Source organism: Pteropus medius, unplaced genomic scaffold (assembly GCF_902729225.1).
Source record: "Pteropus medius unplaced genomic scaffold, Ma_sr-lr_union100, whole genome shotgun sequence".
Lineage (NCBI taxonomy): Eukaryota > Metazoa > Chordata > Mammalia > Chiroptera > Pteropodidae > Pteropus > Pteropus medius.
In genome coordinates this window covers 7,453,159-7,480,505 of record NW_024346667.1, presented here as the reverse complement: position 1 = coordinate 7,480,505, position 27,347 = coordinate 7,453,159, and the positions used below count along the sequence as shown (strand labels likewise).

At 33.3% G+C, this 27,347-nt stretch overlaps 1 protein-coding gene across 5 annotated transcripts in view; it reads right to left on the bottom strand.

Annotated features, from left to right (window-relative positions):
• The window catches only part of LRBA (LPS responsive beige-like anchor protein), a 549,008-nt gene that overhangs the window by 345,962 nt on the left and 175,699 nt on the right, over positions 1-27,347 (bottom strand). For all 5 annotated transcript variants that reach the window (XM_039875986.1, XM_039875985.1, XM_039875984.1 and 2 more), the window contains one exon: positions 3,595-3,703. In XM_039875986.1, the coding sequence (XP_039731920.1) occupies positions 3,595-3,703 (109 nt within the window). The remainder of the gene's footprint in view (positions 1-3,594; positions 3,704-27,347) is intronic.

The following is a 27,347-nucleotide window of genomic DNA, read 5'->3' as shown; positions in this document are numbered from 1 at the left end:
TCTCTGAAAGCAACAGTTGTTACTTCAAAGCCAGAAGACAACAAAACAACATCTATGAAGTTCTAAAGGAACTTCAGTCAAGACTTGAAAATCTCTCAGGGTGTCATTCAAATGTAAGGACAGCAGGCAATTATTCTTAAACATGAAAAAAATTTTAAGTTTACATCACGTGAGATCCTTGTAGACTAAAAAAAAAAAAAGACGAAACCTAGCTAATTAAGAATTGAGTCAAAAAAAGGAACCTGGAAATTAGGAAACTGTGACTAATAAAAGAGAGGTTGGGTACTGAATTCATTTAAATATATTACAAACATGAGTACTATCGCTATTGTGATTACAAAACATGAAAATTATACACTTAGTCGATATAAAAATTAAAATATAACTAAAAACTGGGAGATGAGGGAAAAAAATGAAAAGAAGGTATGAGCTTTCATAGTAGATTATGAATCAGAATGAGGCTTAAAATGATGTGAATAAAACTCTTGTAAAAAAAATTTTAAAGAAGTAATCGACCTCTTATTTTTTTGTAACTTATTAATACCCTGTTCTTTAAAGAAATGTTTGTTTTTCCTTAGTTGTTTTTGTTAAATTGACATGCAATGCTGCAATAAATAGCTTTGTATATCCATTCTTACATACTATTACTTTTATTTCCGAGAGATTAACTCACAGAGTAGGATTATCGGGTAAATGCACTTTTGTGTGTGCTTATATAATTATTAAAATACATTATGATCATATCGCCTTTCCGTGACACTAAAAATGTACCACTGCCCACTCATTTTCCCTAGTCCCCTCGGCGGTACATTATCATTTTTTTTTTTTAAAGTTCCTCTCAATCTGAGAATAGAGAAGTGATGGATCATGATTTCTCTAATGTGTAAGTCAAGGAATTAATTCCTTGAATATTTGTGCATTTGAGTATCATTTTATGTTACTGGTCACATTCTTTTGTGAAATTCCTATTCATATCCCTGAGTACTTGTCTGCTGGGTTACTTTTCTCTTATAAGAATTAACATATTAAATATATTAATTTGTCAGTCCTTCCACATAGCATTGCCTTTCCACACTGTCGATGGCATCTTTCCTCAGCTTAATGTTATATGTAGTAATAGATATTTATGTTTATACTTTCAAAGTGTTCTGTCTCGGTTACAAAATTCTCACATATGCCTCATTTCCACTTTTCAGTTTTCCAAATATTTTTCTGAAATATTTACTCTGTCATCTTTCACCCTATATACTTATTCTATCTGGAAGATTTTTTGTATATGCTGTCTTTATAGTATTGTTTTAATTAGTATTGCTTTTTTGGAAAGGCAAGTACTATACATCCTCAACATTCTTTTTTCATAAATCTTAGGACTATACTAAAGCATTTATTTTCCTATATTAACTGGATAATTGGATATACAAATATATTACTTGGAAGATTTTTATATCTGGATATTTTTAAAGGAAATAGTTAAATTCCAAATTATTCTACTGTTCTAATGGTAAGTTTTTAATGTTTGGATATTTTTTTAAGGGGATATTTCAATTACAATTCACTCCACTGTTATTCTAATGATGGTATGCTAATGTATGTGTTGAATTTACATGTTAATTTGAAAAAAAACTGACATTGCTATGACATTAAAATTTTCTCTTTTTGATGACGAAAGACATTACGGGGACAATAGAGAAACTATAAATAAGGACTGTAAATTAAATAATACATTATATTAATTTTAACTTTCTGATCTGATAACTGTGTAAGATTAAAATAGAATGCACGGGAAATTCTCACTGAAGTAGAGATAAAAGGAAATTATGACTTCAACTTACTCTCAAATTCAGAAAAATAAAGAGGGCTAGTACATGTGGTGAAACAAACAATCACAGAATCAAGGAGAATGGTGAATGAGTTCTTTTATTACTCATAATTTTCCTGAAAATCTCAAATTATTTCAAAATAAAACACTGATTCTCTGTGTTTCTCTCTCTCTCTCTTTCCTGTGTACACAGAATATGGAATGACTTTCCAGTAGTATGTATTATTTTTTATTAATGAGGTTTTATAGTTTCGTTCCAAATTGTATCTGTGCATTACTTACAGAATTTGACCCCAAATATTATGTTTGTCTTAACTGTAAACAGACTATATTTCTAATTAATATTCTTAGCTGGCTACTGCTTACTAGTCAAAAGAAAATTTTTTGCATATTAACTTGTATATAACAATGTTACCCATATTTCTGGTAGAAAAATGTTTGAGAATCTCTTAGATTTCCCTAAGTCACAGCATTAACAATCTAAAAGTAATATTGTTTCTTCTTTTCTAGCATTTATCTTAACTATGTCTTACACTAACAGGAACATCAAAAAAAATAGTTAAATAATGGTGATAGATATCACTTTTTTTAATGATTTTAATGGAAATGGCTTCAACTATTTTATTTAAATGATGTTTAGTAAATAGTCTTGCATATTCGGATTCTTTTCTTATATATATTTTTTTTTCTCAAAGCTGCATTAGGGCTCACTGTCAAAATTTATCATATTTTTTTCTATAATTATTGGTATCTTCACATGATTTTTCCATTTTAATTTGTTGATATAATTTACTTAGATATCTTAATATTAAACCATCTCTGAATTCCATAATAAATTCTAAGTAGTCACAGCATATAATTCTTTTTACATTGTTGGAGTATGCTGGTTAAAGTTTCAGTGAGAATTCTGTACCCATAGTCTTAAGTGAAATTTGCCTTTTAGAATTATATTTTTTCCAGTACCTCCTTCATATCATGATAGTTGCACAAAATGCACTAGAGAGGTTTTCATCTTTTTTAGTGTACCAGAAAAATACCAACAACATTTGAATTATCTGCCCTTAACATGTTAGAAAGAATTCAGATGGTACTTTTTATTTTTCTCCATTTCTTAGCAAATATTCTTGTCAAATTTTCTAGTTCACCTTATGTGTGAAATTTTCTAATTGATATAGATACAATACCATTAATTTCCTTTATGAATTCGCATTTGTTACACCTGTTCAGGTGCAACTGCTGAGATAAGCAGTGATCCCAGGATGAGACTGTCATTTGTTCCCTCTGTGAGGACTCAAGAAGAAATCTAAGAGCTCCCTCACCTCTTATACTATAAAGATTAGCATGCTCTCAAACTGCAAGGGTAAAGAAACTTCATGCTCTGTGCTCAGCTTCTCTCTAGAAACAGAAAATCTTACTTCTACCATAGGGGTTTTCATTTCTGGTCAACTAGCACTGTCTCGCCCAAAGAGGGCAAAAGTCCTTCCCTAATTTACTTTATCGGAAAACTGTAAGAGCCAAGATCCAGCTCACATGGTTAAGATTAGGTCACCCAGACACAGAAGCTGCTGTAAGTTACTTGTAGGTGAAACGGAGTTGAGACCAGAGGGCTGCAGAGACTTGCACTAGCTTCCCAGAATCCCCCATAATCATCTCACAAATTAAGTTTTAACTTTTTGTAGATATATATCTGCTTACACCATACTTCCATGCAGTTTCCCATGATTACCATTAAAATTGGTCATTTCCTCACACCAACCACGCGTTTATTAACCTACCTCAAATTCCGCGTGTCGGTGAATATCTTCTGCTCGCTGCCTGCTCAGGATAAATTCGGCTTCATTTGCTACTCTTACTAGATGATCCTTCATTGTTTGGCTAAGCAACCTATAAAGAGATGGTATTGTCAAATAAATATGTGTATACACAAACAACATATGATTATTCACTGCTCAAAGGTGGCATATTTTGTTATTTGGGAAGGAAAGAATTTACTTTTCTGACACGGTACTCAATGTAGCACGTTACTTCACACTAGATAACTGAAGAATGTAACAGCAAAAAGCTATCCCTCTGGCAACAGCAGATTAGCTTTTATCAAACTAGCTACTCAACAAAAGCAACTAAAAATGTTTGAGTAAATTTACGTTTTAATCTTTTTGAAGATATTGGAGAGCTTCCAAGGCAGCCAAGATTTAAGGAGCCAAGACCCTACAGAGGAAAGCACACAGAAGACACGAAGCACGACTTTTCCCACTGAAGCTTTTGCTATTCACATGTGAGAACAGAGAACGTGAACAGAGCTGTGATCAGTCTTACAGAGCTAGAAAGACAAAAACTGAATTTTATAACCTGCCAAGGTGGAGGGGTACTAGTAGATTACCCAGGCTTACTGAAGAAACCCAGGTATATCTTAGGAATTATGAAATAGACCAGGCCTCAAGTACACTAAAACAGACCCTCAAACAACATTATGATGATTTATATTCATATTAACTAAACAAAAAAGCTAAAAAAATTTTTAAGAATCTCACGGGGTGAGGAGAAAAAATAAAACAGAAATACCAATGCAGGAAGTTCCACAGCAAAACCCAACACTTCAGAAGACCTCATAAGGGCTACATGCTAGGAGTAGGCAAATTGAAAACAGGGCAAATTCTCACAAAGATTTTAAAAACTCCAGCTTTGAATCAATCAGCTCAGTCCCAAATTAACATAAGCAGCACCTAGTCTAACTACTAATCAGAAATCAAAAGGAAATCCTCTCAAGAGGAAGATATCATCATCTGGAGACTCACATCTACCCCCACAATTTAATAAAACACTTTTCGACATCAAATCACAAATTAACAGGCATAAAAAGAGACAATACCAAGTGAATGAAAACCAAATAAAAACCAACTCACAAAAAATCAAGATAGTAAAGTTTCATATGTGAACAATGAAATAAATGTAGTAGTAGTTATGGTTAAGAACAACAGAATCTATAAAAAAGAATTTCAGTAGAGATTGGAAATTGTAGAACTACTGAATAAAACAAACATGAAATTAGGAACAGATTTACCAGCTTATGAAACTCAGCTAAAGAAGAATTACTTAACTGAAAGACAGGTTAATGATAACTGAACAGAAGCATGGTAAGAATAATGATGAATATTTGACAAAATAAATAACATACAGGTTATGATTTTAAAAAAAGGTCTAATATGAGCATATGTGAAGTAAAGAAATAGCATAGTGTATTTAGAGATAATTAGAAAAGAGCTATACTTGAAGACATAATGGCCAACATTTTTTGTAAAAGGTGGGGCACACTGAGCCATATGTTGAAATGCTACAAACTCCAAGCACAATAAAAGAAAACTACGCCCAGTCATATGATAGTAAAATTGTCAAAGGAAAAAAGTCCTAATAGCAGCCATGGGGAAGGAGAGGGTGCAAGAGGTAAGGACACCTTCCTCCCTTCAAAAGAATAAGAATAAGACTGATGGAAGCCAGATAAGAATGCAGCGCCCTCTTCAAAGTGCTAACAAAAATAACAGCTAAGAGTTCTATATCCAAAAAATGTCTCTCAAAAATAAAAGTGAAGGTATCCAGAATATACCATTGTGAAGTATTTTTCTCAACTCCCCTTTCTGTCCCCAAAAGCAGAGTCTCCCACAAAAATTCAACTGTCATAAACCCTCTCCACTAAAGTTTCATAACTAGGGAAGATTGACTCCAATTACCTGGAGACTAGAAGTCAACACCTGAATAAGAAATTGTCAAAAGGAACACTGTCATTAAACTATCCGTATCTCCCATCTATTCTTCTACAGATCCATTTATCTTTCCTAAAAGTAATTTGTTTTCCCATAAGTGCCCTTCTCCTTTCCCCTCCCCTATTAAGATGGTATATACCTCAAATCCTAACCCCTGCCTTGAGTCACATTTTTCTGGAAGTCCCTCCAACATACATGAATAAAAAAATCTGTCTTTTCTCATTCCAATCTGTCTTTTATCAGTTTGATTCAGAGGCCCCCAACCAAAGAACCTAAGAAGAAAAGTTTTTCCTTTCAAGCAAAAGCAAAATATGGACATTTAATGACAAACATAACAGAATTTGTCACTAGACAACCCACACTAAATGGGGTTCTTCAGTAGAAAGGAAATAATATTAGGTTGATGCAAGGAAACAAAGTAAACAAAGCAATGGAAAAGGTAAGTATAAAAAAATGTAAAAGAATACTGAATGTTTACAATTATAACTTCAAAAATTCAAAAATATCATAATCTTAAAATACATAACAATAGCACTGGAACCAATAGAAACAAAAAGAATTATGGTTGTAATGTTTATTGTCCATGAATTGGTGAAAGAACCAATTTATGTAAGATGTTAACAATCTAAAATACACATTGCAATCTCTAGGGATCTACTAAAGGTATCTAAAATAATGTATAAACAAAAAGCTAATAAAAATTGAGTAACAAAAATATTTAGCTCAAAAGAAGAAAACAAAACAAAAGGAACGTGAAAAACATTGACACAAGTAAAGTGCAGCCCTCAAGAAGGTTTATTTGATGTGAACCCCAAGAAGGAATTTATCTGCTGAGACAGATACCCCATGGCCAACTGAGGGCCCAAATTTTATAAATAATAAGAGTCTAACAGCCATTTGCTGACAGGGGCGCCTCATGTACTCTGTACACTTGGAAGGACCTCAGCTTGAATGCTTGGCTTCCTGCACTCTGCTCTGCTTGTTTACACCATCTAAGTCAGCCACTATAGGGAAGCCCTGGCTTTGTATTTTGACCTATAGACTGAGACCTGTCCCATCCAATGAGAACTACACAATTATATCCTTATTTGCATTTATACCAATCAATTAGAACTGCTCTATAATGATCAATCAGAGCATACAATACTGACCAATTAGAATTGTATGATTTGAACCAGTAAGAATTATATAAATTTGAGAGCCTCATTTGCATTAAACTGGGCTACTTGGGGATTTGCGTAAACCTTCTCTTTGTCTTGGTGGACCATACTTTCAGTTTCCACCAGAGGCTGTATTTCCCCAGTTTGTAAAGTGTTTCACCTGAATAAAGACTCTCTTTTTCAGGACCTCTTTGTTAATTTTGATTTACAAAGGAAATAAATTTTAACCTAAATATATCAGGAATATATAAAAAGCAAACAGATTTAATAATAAAATTACTGTCACGTAGATTTTTTTTAAAGTATGTGCTACTTCTAAGTATCACAAATTTAATATAAAGTCATACAAAGTTTGAAAGTATTTTTCAGAAAAGATAAACAATAAAAAAAAATAGTAAAGAAAAACAAGAAAACTAATGCACAGCAGACCCCCTTATCCACAAAGGATACTGTCCGAGACTCCCAGGGGATGTTTGAAACCACAGATATTACCAAGCCCTACATATACTATATATACGTATGTATGCTTTATGACTTCTCTCTGGTGTACCTGAATTTCCATCATCACTACTCTTGAGCTTTGGGACCATTAAGTGAAACAGGGATACTTGAACACACCATTGAGATACAACAAGAGTTGATCTCATAACTGTGACAGCTACTAAGTGACTAACAGGCAGGTAGCATATAGAGTATAGACACTGTCAAAACTGAGAATGAATGTGCCTGTTAAGAAGGACACCTGGTGGCTAACTGGACTCAAATTTATAGAGAGAATATAGTAGTCATTGCTAAACAGGGGCCTCTCATGCTCTTTGAGCTTCAGAGAAAAGCTGCAGTGAACTGGCAATGTTGCACTACGAATCAACCATTTGGCTCCTGCCAAATGAATCAACCCTTATAAGAGAAATGCTAAGATCAAAATGTGACCAATAGAACTGAGACGTTCCCTGTCCAATCAGAGCTACGCAGTTATATCCTCATTTGCATCTTTACTGAACAATCAGAATGGCTCCATTCTGACCAATCAGGGCAGTGCTTTTTGGATCAATCATACCGTGAGAATTTTGAGTCTTCAGTTGCATAGAAATGGACCCATCAGAGACCACAAGGAGCCACACCTCTGCCTTTGTGGAGTGCACTTTCGGTTTCCATCAAAGGCAGAGTTCTGTAACACTGGTATGGAGCAGAGCTGTCTCACTGGAGCTAAGCTGTGACACTAGAGCTGTGACAAAGGGGCCACCTGAGCCTTGCTGTTCTATAGACATGCTCCCACAGCCATGCTATATCATAATTGAGCTACATCACTGTTGAGCTGTGTCACTGCCATTCTGTTCCACAGCTGTGGTGAATCACACTGAGCTGTTCCACAGCCAAGCTGTTTCAAAACTGAGCTGTTTGCACTGAATAAAGTCTCCCCACCCTCACCACACTCCATAGAGACTTCTGTTGGCATGAATTGGTGACCACGACCTTTGGTTTACATTACCTTGGACAAAGGAGTGATTCACAAAGGGCAAGATGAAGCAGGGCAGTGTGAGATTTCATCATGCTACTCAGAATGATGTGCAATTTAAAATTTATTGCTTATTTCTGGAATTTTCACTTAATATTTTTGGAACACAATTGACCTAACTAAAATCATGGAAAGCAAAATCATAGATAAAGAAGACTACTGTATCATTATTATTATAAGAAAAAACTGGCTTTAAGAAGCAAAATTAGACATAAAAAGATAAGAACTTCAAATGATATGATGAATGGAACAGAGAGAAATTCAGAATTTTGAGATTCTATATTTGAATGTTTCTAAGAATATGGCTCTAAACTAGGTGTAGAAGATATGGTGCTATAGAATATTTTTGAACAGTATGATTACAAATTTGATCTAATTGACACATATACTGCACCTATTAAGTGAAAACTAAACATTCTTTTTGAGTAAACATGGAACATATTAAAAAAAAAAAACAGGCAAAATGTGGGGCAGCAAAGAAATCTGTAATGAATTTCGAAGGAAATAATACTGAATATGTTCTCTAACACAGAACCAAACTAAAAAAAGAGTCTCTCTGTCTTGTTTGTTGCTTTAAATTTTATATTCCACATATGAGTGAAATCATATGATTAACAGAGACTCATGGACATAAACAGCAGTTTAGTAGTTACCATAAAAAAGGGAGGACGGGGGAAGGTAGATAAGGGCAAAAGGGGGCAAATACATGGTGAAAGAAAGAAATTTAATTTTGGGTTGTGAACACACAGTGCAGTATACTTATGATGTATTAATGAATTATACAGTTGACAACTATATTTTATTAACCAATATCACCCCAATACATTTTATTAAAAAAATAAAAAACAAATTTGTTTAAAAAAATTTTTTTTAAAGAAAAAAACAACACTGTGCAGAGATTCTAAGATGGCTCCCACCTTTCTTCACTGTGTCCTATCTATTTTAGAAGTTAATGCAATATCTTATATTTTTCAAATGTCATTAAACAGTACACATTCAGGCATTACAGATAAAAACAATCCCTAGTGCAACTTTAAAACTGCTAATGAATAACTTCCTATGACTCTACAGATAGAGAAGGCAAGGGCTTTCATGAGTACAGATGTCAAATACCGGTTTGTGTTTCTTAGTTCCTCTCCAGAGACCGAAAACCACATTGTGAATTTAACATCAATATATTGCCTCACAGCACTCAAACGTTAATTGAACTGATTAGTCAATGGCACACCATTTTCCCAGTCCCCAAATAAGCAACCTCGAAGTTATTCTAGTGTCCTCTCTCTTCTCTACCACCTTCCTCCAGGCTCCTAATCAATCAGCAAATATTGTCAAGATTTCCTCTATAATATTTCCAGATTTAATTTATGCTCTCTATTTCACAGCCAATGTCCCAAAAATCAAGCCTTATTCATTCTATCCACTTTATAACTGAATAAGTCTTCTGAGTACTTATTCTGATCTTTTAACATGTTCCTCCACAATTCCCTCTGCCTTTTGAGTATCGATCTGCCTATCAAATACCTATTCAACATAAGATGAGACTAAGCACTAGAGATGAGCATTCCTTACACTCTAGTTGGAGAGAAAGAGAATACTATTAGGTCCTTTCCAGCTTTAAACTCTAATATGAATGCTGTGGTGGACACACACTCTATGGTGACCTCCAATAAATCAAGGTCTTGTATGAGCCCATTCTACTACATTTAACCTGAGCAGAATTTGGGACTTGCTTCTAGGAAACAGAATACAGTAGAGATGTCATTCTTAATTAGGTTGCTTTATACAGCAAAAGTGATTGGATACTCACACCTGTGATATGTTTCATTATACGCTCTGCCTTAGCAGACTAGATTCTTCTGCCAGCCTTGTAAAAGTAAGCTACCACATTGTGAGAGACTCATGTGACAAGGAGCAAAGGGCAGCCTCTACGAGCTGAGATCAAATTCTGGTGACAGCCAGCAAGAGAATGGGGACCTCAATCCTACAAGTGAAAAGAAATGAATCCCACCAGCAACCACATGAGATTGGAGGAGGACCTCAAGCTCCAGAGAGGAACACAGCTTGGCTAAGGTCTTTACTGCAGACTTGCAAAACTAAGTTGATGATCCATCTGCGCTGTGCCCAAACACCTGACACACAAAACGTGTGTTATTTTAAGCTGCAACATTAATTTATTATGCGGCAACAGATAATACAAATACTTCTACAACATAAGAATACACATGCTATCAGTTCAGCAGAAGCAAAGATCACTGAGTTCCTCAAGATGAAAAAAGCACCAATAGAGAACTAGAGTGTAAAGAAGAGCCTTAAGTAAAGGGCAAAAATAACAAGAATCCTCACTGCAGACAACATTATGAACAAAGTTAGGAAGAGAAAAAAAAGTGTTATTTTGAAGAGAATCAAAATACCCTTTCTTGCTATTTGTTTTTCAAGATGGACATCTACTACATAGAACAATCAATTGACAGGTAATATTCTGTCTTGACGTTTTATTCTTTTTTTTTAGTGCTTTAGTATAAAAGTAATAAACATTGTTTAAAAAAAATGCAACGCTTTTATAATGAAGCAATAATTGAAAGCTCTTAACTTTCTGTCCATTTTTCAGAATAAGCTACCACCATTAACAGTTTGTTCCTGTCCTTATATTTTTCTAAACTTATAGAAACATGATATCTTGTACATTATATACATAATTATGTGTGTGTATGTATGTGCTTATAAAATATTTTTTAATGCTGAAGAGCCATACTATACAAACTTGTTTATTTTTATGGTGCACCATTATCATCAGAGGATTTCTGTGGATGGAACGTACTATAATTTATTAAACTATTCTCTTATTCAAAGATCATTCATTCTTTCCTTCTCTACTAATATCATTGCTATTTACCCAGTTACTGAAGCTAGAAATATCAGTTATACCTGACACTTCTTTGACATCTGATAGACTATAAGTACTGTCCATTCTACCTCCACAATAATTCTAAAAGCTGTTTGTCTCTATATTTTCCAGTGCCCCTCAAGCACTCAACTTCAATTCCTACAACAGCCTCCAATCGAACTTCTTTCCATTAGTCTTATTATTCTAGTGAATACTTTACAGGGTCATTTTTCTAAAACAAAAATCTTATCACTGTACACATTAAAAAATATTTATCTTCCCATGATCTACAGAAGAGAGTCAACAACTTTGCATGGCTTAGAAACCAGGCTCCTTTTTGCTACTCCTTTATACTCTAAGACTGCTTTCTCAAACAATATGCACTGTACTTTTGTACCTCTTTGCATCTGTTCCTACTACTCTCTCAGCCAGGAATGACCTCACTTCTAATTTCATCCTGCCTATCTTATTCATCCTTCACAGTAAAACTGAAAAGTCAGCTACTTAAAACCTTTTCTGATCCTTCATCTGTGTCTCTCTATAAAACTAATCCTCTACACCAAAGTGCATATGCCTTTTTTTATGGTACTTACTACATTGTATCTTTCTATATGACACCATCTCAATTATGTATTTACAAATCTTTCTTCCATTCCAGATGGCACCAACCTTATGTAACTTATCCTTATATCCCCAGACCAAAGAACAGTGCCTGATGATTGCGGGGGCTCCAGCAATGCTTTTAAGGGAAATAAACTCAATATTAGCATATGCCAAGCATTCGAGACTACTATATGTGAGGAATACAAAGACGCATAATGCTATCCACAGGCAGTTTACAGTATAATATAAGAAATCAGGATTACATGAAAATAGTAGACTGTGGTAAGTACCTTACAGTTCTTAAAATAGCACATTCCTGGTTTTCCTCCTACTCAATAGCTGCTTCTACACTGTCTCCTTTTCTACTGTCTCCTTGTCTGCATTACCACTAAATGTTGAGGCATTCCAAAGCTCATTTCTGTGCCCTTTCCTCTAAATTATATAACCCATCCTATGACCTTTAATTCTCACCTGTTGCTGCTGACTCCTATATCTCTAACCTTACTCCTCGTTCTTTATATGTTCGACTCACACAGGTAACTGTCAACTAAAATTTTCACTGGGATACTCAATGGGCATTTCAAATTTAACATTTCACAACTGAACTCTTGATTTTAACTACCTAGAACTTTCAACAAAACCTCTTCGCCTATCCCTACCTCATTTCTCCCACTTCTATAAACAGCAACTAAATCCACTTAAATTAACCCTAAGATTAAACCCTTGATTTATCTTTCCCTCACCTCCACATCTAATTCATGAAGCCAAGTTCTGCTGCTTTAATTGTTAATTATATCACATATCTATCTATATATCTCCATCACCATAGCGATCACATCAGTCAAGCCATGTTCAGCTCCTGCCTGAAACATTTCAGGAGTAGATTCTGCACTGATACATTTGCATCTATTCTTCCTCAATACACTGACCCTACCAAAATTCATTCTTTTAAAAAACATATGTCATGGGGTAGGGAAAACTGGACATCCACATGCAAAAGAATAAAGTTGGACCCTTACCTTACGCCATGCACAAAAATTAACTCAAATGGATTAAAGATCAAAACGTAGCTTCATAACCTTTGATTTGACAATGATTTCTTAGATATGACAAGAGCACAAGCAACATTTTTTTAAAAAGAACCAGATAAACTGGACTACACCAAAATTCGAAAATTCTGTGCATCAAAGGATATAATCAACAAAGTAAAAAGATATTTCATAAAATGGGAGAAATATTTGCAAACCATATAGCTGATAAGGAGTTAATATCCAGAATATACAAAAATCTCCTACAACTCAACATAAAAATAAACAACCTGATTTAAAACTGAGAAAATACTAAATAGATATTTCTCCAATGAAGATATATAAATGACTAATAAATAAGCACAAGAAAAGGTGCAATGGATAAATAAAATGTGATATATGCATACAATGAAATCTTATTCAGCCTTTAAAAGAAAGGAAATTTTGACATGTGCTACAACATGGATGAAATTTGAAGACATTACACTAAGTGAAAAAAGCCAAACACAAAGGACAAACACTGTATGATTCCATTAACAAGAAGTACCTGGAGCAGTCACATTCACAGAGACAGAAAGCACAATGGTGACTGCCAGCGCTGGGAAGGAGGGGAGGAAGGAATGGGTAACTATTTAATGAGCATAGTTTCAGTTTGACCAGATGAAATGAGTTCTGGAGACAGATGGTGATAATGGTTTCAAAACAATGTGAATGTACTTAATGTCACTGAACTTTACACTTTGAAATGGTTAAGGTGGTAAATTTTATGTTATGTATAATTTACCACAGTGAATAAATTTAAAAAATAAACTGTTAAATGCCACAATCACAAAACAAACAAACAAAACAAACCCTAAGTCACATCATCCTACTCCTCTGCTTAAAACTGCAATATATTCTTACCAAACAAGATTAAACCCAAATCTCTCACCATAGTTTACAGGGCCCTGTGGGATCTGAAACCCGAATACTTCTGACATTTCCAAACCTTACTCTCTCCCTTTTTTGCTCTAGCCACTCTATCCTTTCATTTGTTTCAATAATATACTACCATCATTCTCTCCTCAAGGGCTTTGTTCTTGCTATTTCTTCACTTTAAAAAGTTGTGATTTATTTCAAATTTCTCATCATTCAAATCAAGTGCCACTTCACAAATCTCTAAACTCTTTATCTGTCCTCCCTATAAGCTTTCCCCTCTTTGTTCTCATAACATTATCCTGCTATTTTCTTCTAAACATGTATTATTATCAGAATTATCTTAGTTGTTCATTAACTTGTTTCTTATTTGTCCTCTCCCCCGAGATAGTAGACAGTCTTATTCACAGCTACATCCTCGAACACCAGAGTGCCTGGCACATAATGAATAAACCGGTACTAAATGAATGACAGAAAATGAGTGCCAAAACCATACCCCCCATCTATTTCTCCTTTCTTTACATTTAAAATCTTAATTTCTTTAGTATCCAATTCAATCTTCTTTCCATCTATAGAATATTCAGCAATTCTATCCTACAAATGCTTTATTTTATGTCAATCATTACCCTATGTTTATTGTGTATATACCATATACTATATTTGTTTATACAGTATCATAAAAATCCTATTAAACTATTATGTATATTTCTCTATTTTCCCTATCAAGATCACAAGTGACTGAGGAAAGATATCTTTTACTTATTCTTCTTTTTCAATCAACCAGAGCACCTACGAGGTACTACTGTTCAAGTAAGCTAAACTCAATCATTATTTGATAAATGAATAGTTTGTGGCAATGCTTTAAGTAGATAAGTATCTAAATTTATCTAAGTAATTGAAAGCAAGAATCTAGAGCTTTTAAGTCAGACATAATTATATTATAAATTTGAAGCATTTTCGCTGCATAATACAAAATATTGCTGTCTAATCTTATTTAAAAGAATATTATAAAATTTGATTAGGGTGTATAGAAAGTATTTAATATTACTTCCAAAGAAGAAAGGCAGCATATATATTTTTTCTTAATAATTTACAAAATGCTTTTAAATCTAGTATTTCAGAAGTCCCTGACTATACATTTAAGGGACACATACAAATATGACTTTTCCTTTCTTTATGGAAGATCTAAAAACAAAATAATAAGATGTCTAAATGAATAATTTTGCTCACTTTTCAAAGGGTCCAATTCTTTCCATCTATAATGCATATTTTTCTAAATATACAAATCATACAGTATTTACCAACTGTAATTTAATATTTGTGCAAACTATACTTTGTAACAAAGAATTAGAGATAAATTAAAGTTTTAATCATAATAAGCAGTCTCAAAATATAAGGTTTACTTTATAATAGATTACATCTCTAAATGCGGAGCACAAAATGATACACATATTTTAATACTAAGAAGAAAAACTATGTATAATTTATACCTACAGTACAAGGAGAAAAAAAAATGCTTGTGTCAGCCTTAGGAAACAAACAGCCCTATCAAGTGACCAAATAGAAAAGATTCACGCTAGAGGCTCAATAAATAACAGTAACGATGACAACCATCCCCCGTAACTACATTATAGCCCATTGTCCACATCTGATTATACTAGCCTAGACCTTGGGTAAGCACATATACACATTTTCACCAAGAGTGTTCCAATATTGCTGCTCTGTTTCCTGGGCTTTCTGTGACCCCCATTAGCAGCAACTGTCAGATTTCCTCTACTAAACATCTTCACCATTGAAGGGAAAGGAAAGTTACCACTTTTCTGCACCCTAACAACTCAGAATATGGAAGCAATGTCCCTGAATTGGCAATCCTTCTAACATTGTGATTTCTTTAGAATTAACCACAGATAACAGTCGCAAACCAAATCTAAGTGGAAAAAATTATTTCCAAAGTCTTCCTTCACTAATATGACAACTACTAAAATCTCACCTCTCAGACTGTATTTCCATTTATTCTTATAGTGAAAATTATTACCTAACTCTCCATGTAACTGACTCCTTGCTCACATCTCTTTCCCTCCCACTCCCAACACATACATGGCATATTCAATATTACAAAAAATCCTTAAACTGGTATCCCTCCACTCTTTTCTGGTAAAGCTCTCTGTAACTACTTTATGTTATAGATATAAAGAGTCTAACATCACAGAATACACTAGCTTTAAGCCTTAGAAAGAACAGACTGGTGACCAACAAAAGAATATTTAAAGTAACTTCAAAATTCTTTAGCAGGCTGCATACAGATTTAAAATCAATCTAGATCTTTCTCAGTTCAGAACTAGTCAGAGTGGAAGCTACTTCTGGAAGCCAAAATCCTTTATCGGGGAGACTACAATGCATCCATGCCCCCTTACTACAACTGTAATGGAAATAGCAAACACCCCCATAAAGTAATTTCTTCTTGAAAATGTAACAGCTCAGTAACTTGGTGTAAATTTCAAATTTAACATAAATGTCACAACCTGATATCAACCTATTTTTCCAAACTTATTTTGTGCAGTAACCCCTAGTTGAGTATTTTAAAACGATAACTCGTGGCAGTAGTTAGGCTAGAATGGAAGAAGAGCAAGTTAGCTATCTGGCATGTTCAAGAGGAAAAAAAATTCTTAGGACTATGAAAGAAATTATTCTAAACCATGTGTGTATAAAGAGGGACTTGAGATAGTTTCACGGAGAAAAGCAAAAACCCCACTTGGAATCCAGCTTAGGATTTCTCTGTTATAATGTAACTACCATCTTCTAGTTTCCTATAACTGCCAGTAGCATTTGCTTACCATTCCATAGGAACTCATTCTTTTAGATCCCCTGCTGACCACTTTATTGAAATTGTCACATCTTCTGGCCCACATTGTACCTATCCTCCTTGCATTTTAACTTCCTCATAGCCTTTATCACTCTCTGACATAATATACTTTTAAAAATTTCTTCACTGTCTATCCACGACAATTGAAATAAACTGTATGAAAATGAAAATGTCTATTCCGTTCACTGCCAAATCCCCAAAGCCGAGAACGTGGACCAGCACATAGCTGGGGTGGGTAAGTATTCTCTGACTGAAGTGATTTTAGTCTGTCTTCATTTTATGTTCATTTAACTCTTAAGAGTTCAGCTTTCTTTCCTTTTTCTCTGACCCTTAGTTTGCCTCCCATTTTTTTCTACACTTATTTTCATTTAATATAGTAAATGATTCCATTTATTTATAAACTATTGTAGTTTTTAAAAATGTGTAAATCTATATCAAACTTCTATGCAACCATAAGCATATTCTACAGGCATGCTAAATGCACACCACCTTTTCTCCAAAAGTTATAAACCTGGCCTTGATGAGAAAGGTTAAAAAGCAAATCCTGCAGTGCTAAAAACTTAAAGCTCTGAAACCTAGTGGAATTTAACATTTTTAGGGGGTGAAAAACACGACTTAACTGCAGCACCACTGTTTTACATCAATGAGAATAAAATAAGCCTAAAAAGTAACCAAAGAAAACAGATCAAGCTAGAAAATTAAAAGTTAAGAGTAATTTAACCATATGACTATCTTAAAGCCAACACAAGAAAAAAAAAATCTATATATGTTTATCCTAATTAAGGGAGGAAAATTCTAGTCCTCTTTGATAAGCTATTAAACTTTCACCAAATACTAAACATCAATTTAAAGGGCCTAATCTTTAAAGAAAAGAACAGCACATACCTCTTTCTAAACAATCTACACAAACATTATCACTTCAATGCAGGGTTTAGAGTAAACAGATAAAAATCTCTCAACAAATCTTTGAGGCAATGACCTCTCATTTTACCCCCCAAATAAGATCATATCCAAACAAATGTTTGTAATATTTAAAAATTTTCTATAAACATCTTACTACACGTATAATTTTTAAAATGTAACCAGAAAGCATGTGGCTCTTTTAGAAACTCTCCAGAGTTTCCAAGAGATATACACCACTCCAATTCAGATTTTGTTTTGGGTTGGTTCAGGTAAGACTATATCCTAGCCACACGGTTTACTTAAGTGCGACAAATACTTTTATCTTTTACCAAAATATAACCCAGATAATAGCCAAGGAGGTCAGAATGAAAAGAAAAATGTTTTGTCCTCTTTCCCTCCCTCCCTTTCTTCTCCCTCTTCACTTTCCCTTCCATTCATCCTTCTATTCACTTATCTCACAGACATTTATTAGGAATCTATGATATTTAGAGTGAAGGAAAATGCTGGAGATACTAAATGAAAGCTCAAAAAGCAAAAGTGCAATTTAAGCAGTTGAATTTTGAAAAGACAGACAAGTGTATTAGTACTAGAAGCATTATGTCTTTTATGAGGGCCATTTACATATTCGGATACAAGTCTGAATTATTGCTGTAATAAGCAGATTCCAACTATCCCCAGAGGATAATTAAAGCAATGTGCCCAACAGTATGTGGGATAGTCTGCCCTTTCTGTGCTTTTCAAGGATAGGAAAAAGAAAAGAATTGTAACAGCAGGTTTAAGAGTAAAATCCTAGGAAGCTATGGACATTGTCGAAATGTATTTTTAGTAAACTAAACCCAATACTATAATTATAGATGATTTTATAATGTTTATGTAACTAACAAAGTTTAAAATTCAAAGATGAAAATTTGTATCTTAAAATTTTTAACAAATATTGTACCTTTAGACTTTGTTTCAGTTTACTACTTTGCTGATTTTTATCATTAGAAATTTAAAAGCTTTGATCAGCCAATGGAATTGTGTCTACTTTTTACTTTAAAATCTAAATGAGGAAAAAATTAAAAACTACATAACAAGAAAGACAGGAAATTCCATAGGGTTTTCTTTGACATTTTAAGTTACAAAAAAATGTTTTACAGAGAATCTGCACTGCTTTTTCAGAATTCCAGAGTATAAGAACAAAAACAGGACTACCTAAACATATAAAATATATAGGATGATTTATCCAATACATTTTTCCTTCTAACACAAGTCATAACAAGTGAAGTAATAAGACTTAGTAATGTTCACACAGCAGCTGCCTTGAACAACATCAGGAGCTTAAAAATATTTGTGGGATAGATGATAGGCAGGCTGGCAGCAAGAATGGCTACGTAGCAACTGGACCTATTTCTGCTGGCAAAATTAACATCCATATTGAGATACTTAAGTTTTTAGAAAAACTATCAGCAAAACCATTAAGAATAACAGAAACAAGAACAAAGGCAAAATATGAAATCTAAACCCTTTATCCATATGAGAAAAGACTTTTAAGATTTGTTGACAAAAATATTTAAAAATGTAAGCAACAGTTCTATTGGAATTAGTTTAATTAAATTCATTTTTCAATTAAATACATGTTGAAGGTGAAGGAAAAAGCAATTAAAACAAAATCAAGTATACAAATAAATCAACTGAAGCCCAAAATACTTAATAATGTGACCTACCACACTTGAATTTAGTAAAACACTGAACTTTCAGATTTTATTTAAGAAAGGTGAGAAAATTGTGATAACTGACTTTCCTCTTTCCTATTAATGTGGTGCCACAGCATCATAGAACATTCTAGAACAAGGCTTCGATATTCTTTAAAGAATTTAAAGCTGTTTAAAGAAATGTATGCCTTTCGGAAGGAACAAAACTCTTTCAGATCTATTACTTGCACATTTAAAAAGTAAACAGAAATGATGATAACAATTCAATAGATCATGCAACAAAATTATGATTCAGGAATAACAATCTTCTTTCTCACAAATGTAGAAATTTAATTTTAACTTAAATCTTTTTATTACATAGATATGTATTTTCTTTTGTCTTAGTAAAAACTGTCAAGGAAATATTACTTGATTATGTTAGTGATTACAGATTATTTTATTACTAAAAATAAATTTGTTTAAAAGGGAATGTTGTTTGCATAAAAATATCAATAATTGAACTAAGAAATATCAAAACATATATTACCAGAAAAAGTATCTTATCAAACAATTAAAAAGGTAAGTTAAGAAGCATTTTCTACCAAACAACTTATCTCTGACCTAAGTAATTGATTTGCTGATACCCATCAAGTAAGATAAACTTTAAACTGTAGTCTCAGTCTGTAAAGGTCTTCAATTTATTTACACTAATAAAACATTAATCAAGGACCAAATTTATAATAGCTACTCTATAAATGAGGTCAAGGCAGGTCAGACTTACATAATAAGAAAAAAAAGGTTAGTAGTCTCTGCAGTGAAAAGAAAAACCCTTATTACTTATTCTCTGGCCCCTGGGATTAAGTCCAGTAGCCGAACATTACAAACTACTTCACAAATACATCCACAGTGTGTAGCCTCATTTAACCTCAATGTATTGGATACTTTTATAAAAGGAAAGACAAATCTACTAATTAAAAAAAATTAATCTCTGAATTGTTCCTTTAAAATACATTTTACCCTCTAAATAAAAATATAACAAAAATTTCAGACACAACCGCCAGTATTTCACTAGTGAATGTTAGTTTTCTTTCCACCACTGTTTATTTCTTACATTTACTTAAAAGACAAAGGCTAAGTATTTTCTATAGGTTAAGGACTGAAGTATAATGCCTTCTAACCATAGGAGGGTAACTAATCCAAACAGAGCAAGAGAAGCACAGATAAGAAATTAGCAAAAGGGTATTATAAAATCTATGATCACAGATGATATAAAAACAAGTAAGTTATTCGAATAATCGTTCCTTGGTTAAGAAATAATAAGAATCACCTATTCTGAATAAGGTCATCTAGAATAACATAAGAAAATTCATTTCTTCACAAAAATATAGAATTTTTAATGTAAAAATATGTTATATGTATATGTATTTTCTTCTGGTAAAAATTTTCAAAGAAATATCATCTGACTATTCTCAAGATTATTTGCAGAAATTGAATTTATGTTTAAGAAAATGTTACGTATGTACAAATAATAATTGGAACCAAAACTAAAATACAATGTACTTACAGAGAAAATATCAATAAAACAAATATTTGCTGAATTTGCACTTCTCCTCAAGACAGGGATACAACCATAAACAAGAGACAGGGTGACTGCCCTTAGAGAATATAAGGAAGAGACAGACAATAAAAACATGGAAAGAGAATAAGAGATAAGGAGAAAACATTTTAAGAAATAAGGTAAAAGTAATCTTGATAACAAGTTTCAGGAAAGACTTCTCTGAGGAGGTGACATCTGAACTGGGATTTAAATGAGCAGGACCAGACATGAAGAGATCTGGTGGTGGACATTCCAGCTATGGTCGAATAAAGAAGTCAACAAACTATCTCCCAGAAAAACAAGTATAGAAATTAAGAAAAACAATCACTTCAGGGTTCTGAAAACTGGCCAAAGGCAAACAACAAAATCCTAATAATTTTATTCACAAAAATCGGCTAAACACTGAGTAAGGACAAATAGAGTCTGTAGCAATCTTTTCTGGGAATGCCCCATCTGAACACCACAGGCTGTGGCTGCTTCTGGAAACCAGCAACTTCACTAACAGCTGGATGACTTGATTTGGAAGAGAGGGCAATGAATGCATGCCAAGCTGAAAAGAGGAAAAGCCTATAGCTGAGATTATATTTGCAATTAGGGTGAGAAGGAGACCAGAGAACACACCAGAAACTGAAGAAAGAGATACCGAGAATGAAACAACCATAGCTATATATACATAGCTAATATATAGATCAGATATATCGATCTACCAGCTCTATGTGGCCAAAGGTCTCACTAAAACTTCTAACCAATCATTCATTGACCTCTATGCCATAGACAAAAGGGATGGTTCCTAAAAAGCCAGACAAAAATTAAAATTTTGAAAAAGCTAAATAGCAACATAAAAGCACCATAGCACAGCAGAGATAAATTTCACAAATGAATGCCAAGTAACTTTTAAAAATCAACAAATAAAACTGAATACAATTATAAAAAGAATTATACACTACAACCAAGTAAGAATTATCCCAGGCATGTAAAGCTCACTCGATATTCCAAATCAATTAATGTAATCCATCAAACATCAACAAGCTGAAAACTCACATGATCATATCAACAGATACAGAAAAAGCATTTGACAACATCCAACATACATTCATGATAAAAACTCTAAAGAACAGAGCAAACTTCCTGAACTTGGTAAAGAATACCTACCATAAAACCTGTACCTAACATCATACTTAATGATGAAAAACTCAAAACCTTCTCACTAAGATCACTACACTACTTTTCAACATCACAGAAGATCTAGCTAAAGCAATAGGATAAGAAAAGGAAATAAAAAAGCATAAAGACTGAGAAAAAAGACATAAGAATGTCTGTTCACAGATGATATAACTGTCTATGTAGAAAATCCAAAACAATAGACCAAAAACAAAAAACAAAAAAAACCCTCCTGGAACTAATTAGTGATTATAGCAAGGCTGCAGAATACAAGGTTAGTATACAAAAGTCAAATGCTATCCTATATACCAACAATGAACAAATGGAATTTGAAATTAAAAACACAATACCATTTTTATGAGCAACCTCAAAAATAAGATACTTAGGTATAAATCTAACAAAATATGTATAAGATCTATATAAGGAAAACTATAAAACTCAGATAAATGAAATTAAAGAATTAAATAAATGGAGGAATATTCCATGTTTATAGACAGGAAGTCAATATTGTTCAGATGGCAGTTCATCCCACCTTGATCTATAAATTTAATGCAATCTAATTCAAAATCTCAGCAAGTTATCTTGCAAATATCAACAAAGTGATGGTAGAGTTAATATGGAGAAGCAAAAGGCTGACGATAGAGAATACAATATTGAAGAAGAAAAAACAAAGTTAAAAGACTAACATTACACAATGTCAAGACTACTATAAAGTTACAGACATCAAGACAGTGAGGTACTGGTGAAAGAATAGAGAGCCAAGAAATAAACCCACATAAATAGTCAACCAAGCTCCGACAATGGAGGAGCAAAGACAATACAATGCACAACCATACTGTTTTCAACAAATGGCAGACATCCACATGTGGAAAAATAAGTCTAGAATTAGCTCTTACAGCTGTCACAAAAATTAACTCAAAATGGATCACAGACCTAAATGGAAAATAGAACACTATAAAAATCCTAGAAGATAACACAGGAGAAAACCTAGATGAGCTGGGTACAGCTGTGCCTTTTTAAAAATAAAACCAAAGGCATGATCCACAAAAGAAGTAATTGATAAACTAAATGTACATAAACTATGACAGACAATGTCAAGAGAATTAGAAGACAAAACCTAGACTGGGAGAAGATATTTGCAAAAGACATTTGATAAAGGACTCTTATCCAAAATATAAAAAGAACACTTAAACCTTAATAATAAGAAAACCCAGTTAAAAAATGGGCCAAAGACCTTAAGAGATACCTTACCAAAGAATATATACTGATGACAAATTAGCAAATGAAAAAATTCTCTATCATATGTTAACAGGGAAACTCAAATTACATCAATAAGATATCACTACAATGGATAAAATCTACTAAGTCCATTCAATATTTCTAAAAGAATAAAATACACAGGCATAATTTTTATGTATAATGCTTCTATACTAAAAACTTTGCTAATAATTAAAAATGATCTAAGGAAATGGAGCAACAATCAGTATTCATGGGTTAGAAACCTCAAAACTGTTAAACGCTAATTATCTCCAAATTAATCTATAAAGTGAATGTAATCCCTATCATAATCCCAACAGGCTTTTTTATAGACATTAACAAGATGATCCAAAATTTATATGGGAATGTAAATAATCTAAAATAGTCAAAACAATTTTCAAAATGAACATAAAAGATTTAAAATACCTAATTTCAAAATGTGTTACAAACTCATAGCAATAAAGACAGTATGGTAATGGCATAAAGACAGATAAAGAGATCAACGGAACAGAATTAAGAATACAGAAATAAATCACTTACATTTATGGTCAACTGATTTTAAATAAAGGTGATGACAATTCAGTGGGGAAAAGGGTGACCTTTTCAACAAATGGTGCCATGTATTAGGATATCTACATGGAAAAATTGAACTTAGACCTTTATTTCACACTATGCAAGAAAATTAACTCAATATGAATGACAGACCTCATGTAGGAGCTAAAACTATTAAATTTCTAGAAAAACAATGTAGTATTGATGGGGGGTGGGGGCAGAGAAAATATCCAGGACCTTGCATTAGGGTAAAATTTCTTAAATTTTCTGACAGAAACATAATTATAAATTTAAAAAAATAGGTAAATTAAACTTTATCAAAATTTAAAACTTTTGCTCTTCAATGAAAATGAAAGGGCAAGTCACAGACTGAGCAATAATGTATATGACAAAGGACTTGTATCCAGAAACATATAACGTTCTATTTAAAAGCCAGAAGTCAATGAAATTTAAAAATAGGCAAAAGATGTGCAGACATTTTTCTAAAAAAGGCATATGAATAGACAATTAGCACCTGAAAAACATACAACATCCTTAGCTATTAGGAAAATGCGAATAAAACCTATAGTAAGATACCCACTAGGCTGACTAGGAGAAAACAGCCCAGCAGTTCCTTAAAAAGTTAAACATAGACTTACCATTCAACCCTAGATACCTACCCAAGAGAAATGAAAACATATGTCTACACAAAAGCCTTGTACACAAATATTCATAGCAGCATTATTTATAATAGCCCAAAACAGAAAACAATCCAAATGTCCACTGACTTTTGAAGGGATAAATAAAATGTGGTATATCCACACAAAGGAAGACTCCTAATCAAAAAAAAAAAAGAAAGAAACAAAAATTCTGATACATGCTACAACATGGATGCAACCAGCAAAAATTATTATAAGAACAGTGTTGATGAAAGTGACAGTGATGTAAAAACTAATATCACTGAGAAATAAATGAGAATTCATTGAGGGACACATAGAGACACCAATGATGAGAGATGTTAAGTGGTATAGTCTACAGACATGAGACTCAGAGTGAACCAAGATCCTGGTATGTCAGTTCCCTGAACTCCTCTCTCCTACCATCTTGTCTTCCACCCTACCTCAGCCATTGATTGCATAGTCATATGCCAGATCTCATCACTTCAGTAACTAAGTGGCCTTGGTTCTATGTATTCCAAGCTCTGCTACCTCTCATGTTTATAGCTCACTCTCTACTATCCTAATGCTAAGTCCTTAGATCTCCAATCAACCAATCCTATTATTTTCTTTACAGTTACTCTCTTTTAGATTCTTTCTTCTTTATCCAGCTCCTACTGACAATCACTCTCCTACATAAAAGTTTTCTACCTTGTCCTATCTCTCATACTCACTAGGCATAATCTCAATCTTTTTAAACTCGTCTCTCACTCTACTTCCATATTTACCTACCAGCCTCTAGAACTACATAAAATGTCTTCCCATGTTACCACAAATGACCTACCCATAATCTACTTTAAGCCAATCCTGCATTTGTATACAAATTCCTCTATTCTTTAATCTACTCAAAAATGTCACTCCAGAAAATCTAATCTCCCTAATTTTCTCACACATCATCATGAACCTCTGTTGTCCTGCTCTCATTTTTAAAACCCTATTTCCCTTGACTTTTTTTACCTTCCACAAGCTACTACCCCATTTTATCTGTGCTCCTTTGTAGCAAAACTCTAAAGAACTGTTTATACACATTCTCTTATTCTTTTTCTCCTACTTTCATGTTTTCTAAATCCACTGCAAATAGGCTTTTCCCCACTCTACTCTCCCAAAATTACTCCTGTCCAAATTAGAAATAACTAAGGCAGTGGCCAAAACTCAGTCATTATGCTACCACCTTAATGATTTCACCTAGTCTCAAAACATTAAATACCATTTAAGTGCTTATACACCCAAATTTATATCTCTAGTCTGGAGAAATAACTAGCCAATAGCTTCTTCGACTTGGAAGTCTAATAGACAATCTAAAAATCAGTATTTCCAAAACTGAACTCCTGATCTTCCCCAATAACTGTTTTATCCACAGCCTTTTCCATCCTGGTTGACGGAAACACTTCTCTTCAGCTGCACAGGCCAAAATCTTAAGAATAATATCTGACTTAGCTTTCTCTGACACCCACATCCAATTCATTAGTAAATCCTATCAGCTCTATCTTCAAAATATATTCATAACCCTACTATTCTTACTTCCTCTATTGCTAACTGTCCTTGTCCAAGTCACCATCATATTTATTGATCCTTTCACATCTATCCTTAAATTCCAACATGCATCAGCCCATGTAATCTTTTTATACATAAGGCAGATTGTCTCCCTTCTCGAAATCATGCAGTCATTGTCATTTCCCACAGAATAAATTGCAAAGGCTCTAGACAAAAATCTTGCCCTGAGTTATAACTCTGACCTTATTTCTTATTTCTCTCCAGTTTCATCACTTCGTTATTATCATATTGGCTTCATTCCTCAAACATGCCAGAGAAGCTTTCGTCTATATACTAGCTATTCCCTAGGACTGAAATGCTTTTCTCCTACATGTCCTTGTGGTTAACTCCTTTGCATCTTTCAAGAGCTTGCTTAAATGTCACTTTTTTAATGAGCTCTAATCTGGCCACTCTATTTAAAATACAAACCATGTCAACCTTTTATATTTCCTCCAAAAATCTCCATTCCCTTCAATGTACTCCACATTATCTTTTTTCATAGTACTTACCATCTTTCAAGTATTATACAACCCATTACTTATTTTGTTTATTGTTCAAAGTCTGTCAATGACCGTTTGAATTTAAGATCTACCAAAGAAAGGATCTTTATCTGTTTTGTTCATTGCTGTATCCCAGCATCAAGGATAATTCACGGTACATAGTCAGTGCATAATAAATATTGACTAAATGGACAAGGAAACAAAGGCTCACAGAAGCAAAAGTACTTTTCATAAATCCAAGGGCTAACTTCAAAGCCAATGATATTAATGACAAGGCTATGCTGCCTTATCTATTAAATATGAATAACTTGCATAATTGAGGGTATTTACACTTAATAGAGCCTCTACTAATCAAAATTAACTTTTTTAACAAGTTTTCTTTAAAAGAAGAATTTTCTTTAAACAAATAAGCCCTATAAATGATTGAAACTGTTAGTTTTGCATTAAGCAGAACAAGTGTGCATTCAATCAACAGTTTGCACCACTTCTTTTTCTATGTGTAAACTTTAAAAACATCCAATACCTCAGTGTTGAAATTCAGTCAAAGAACTATTTTTATGAATAAGCGCTTTAGAATTTTTGCTAATAGTAAGCCTAAATTATTAGTCATTCACTCACTGAAAAATACCTATTGATTTCCTACCACTTGCCAGACTCTAGATTACCATTTAGCTCTATTTCTCACGTGGTTTGCTGCAATAGCCTTGCTACTGTTCTTGGTTTCAATCAGTTCTCTCCTTCAGTCCATCCTGAACATTTATGCCAATTATCTTTCCAAAACCAAAAAATTTCACATTATACTCCTTTACTAAAAATTTCGAAGGCCTCGCATCACTTTTAAACGACAGTCCAAATATGGTACATTAAACCTTTTATGATCCAGATACCCAATCTATTCCAACAACTCACATGCGTGCGCGCACGCGCGCA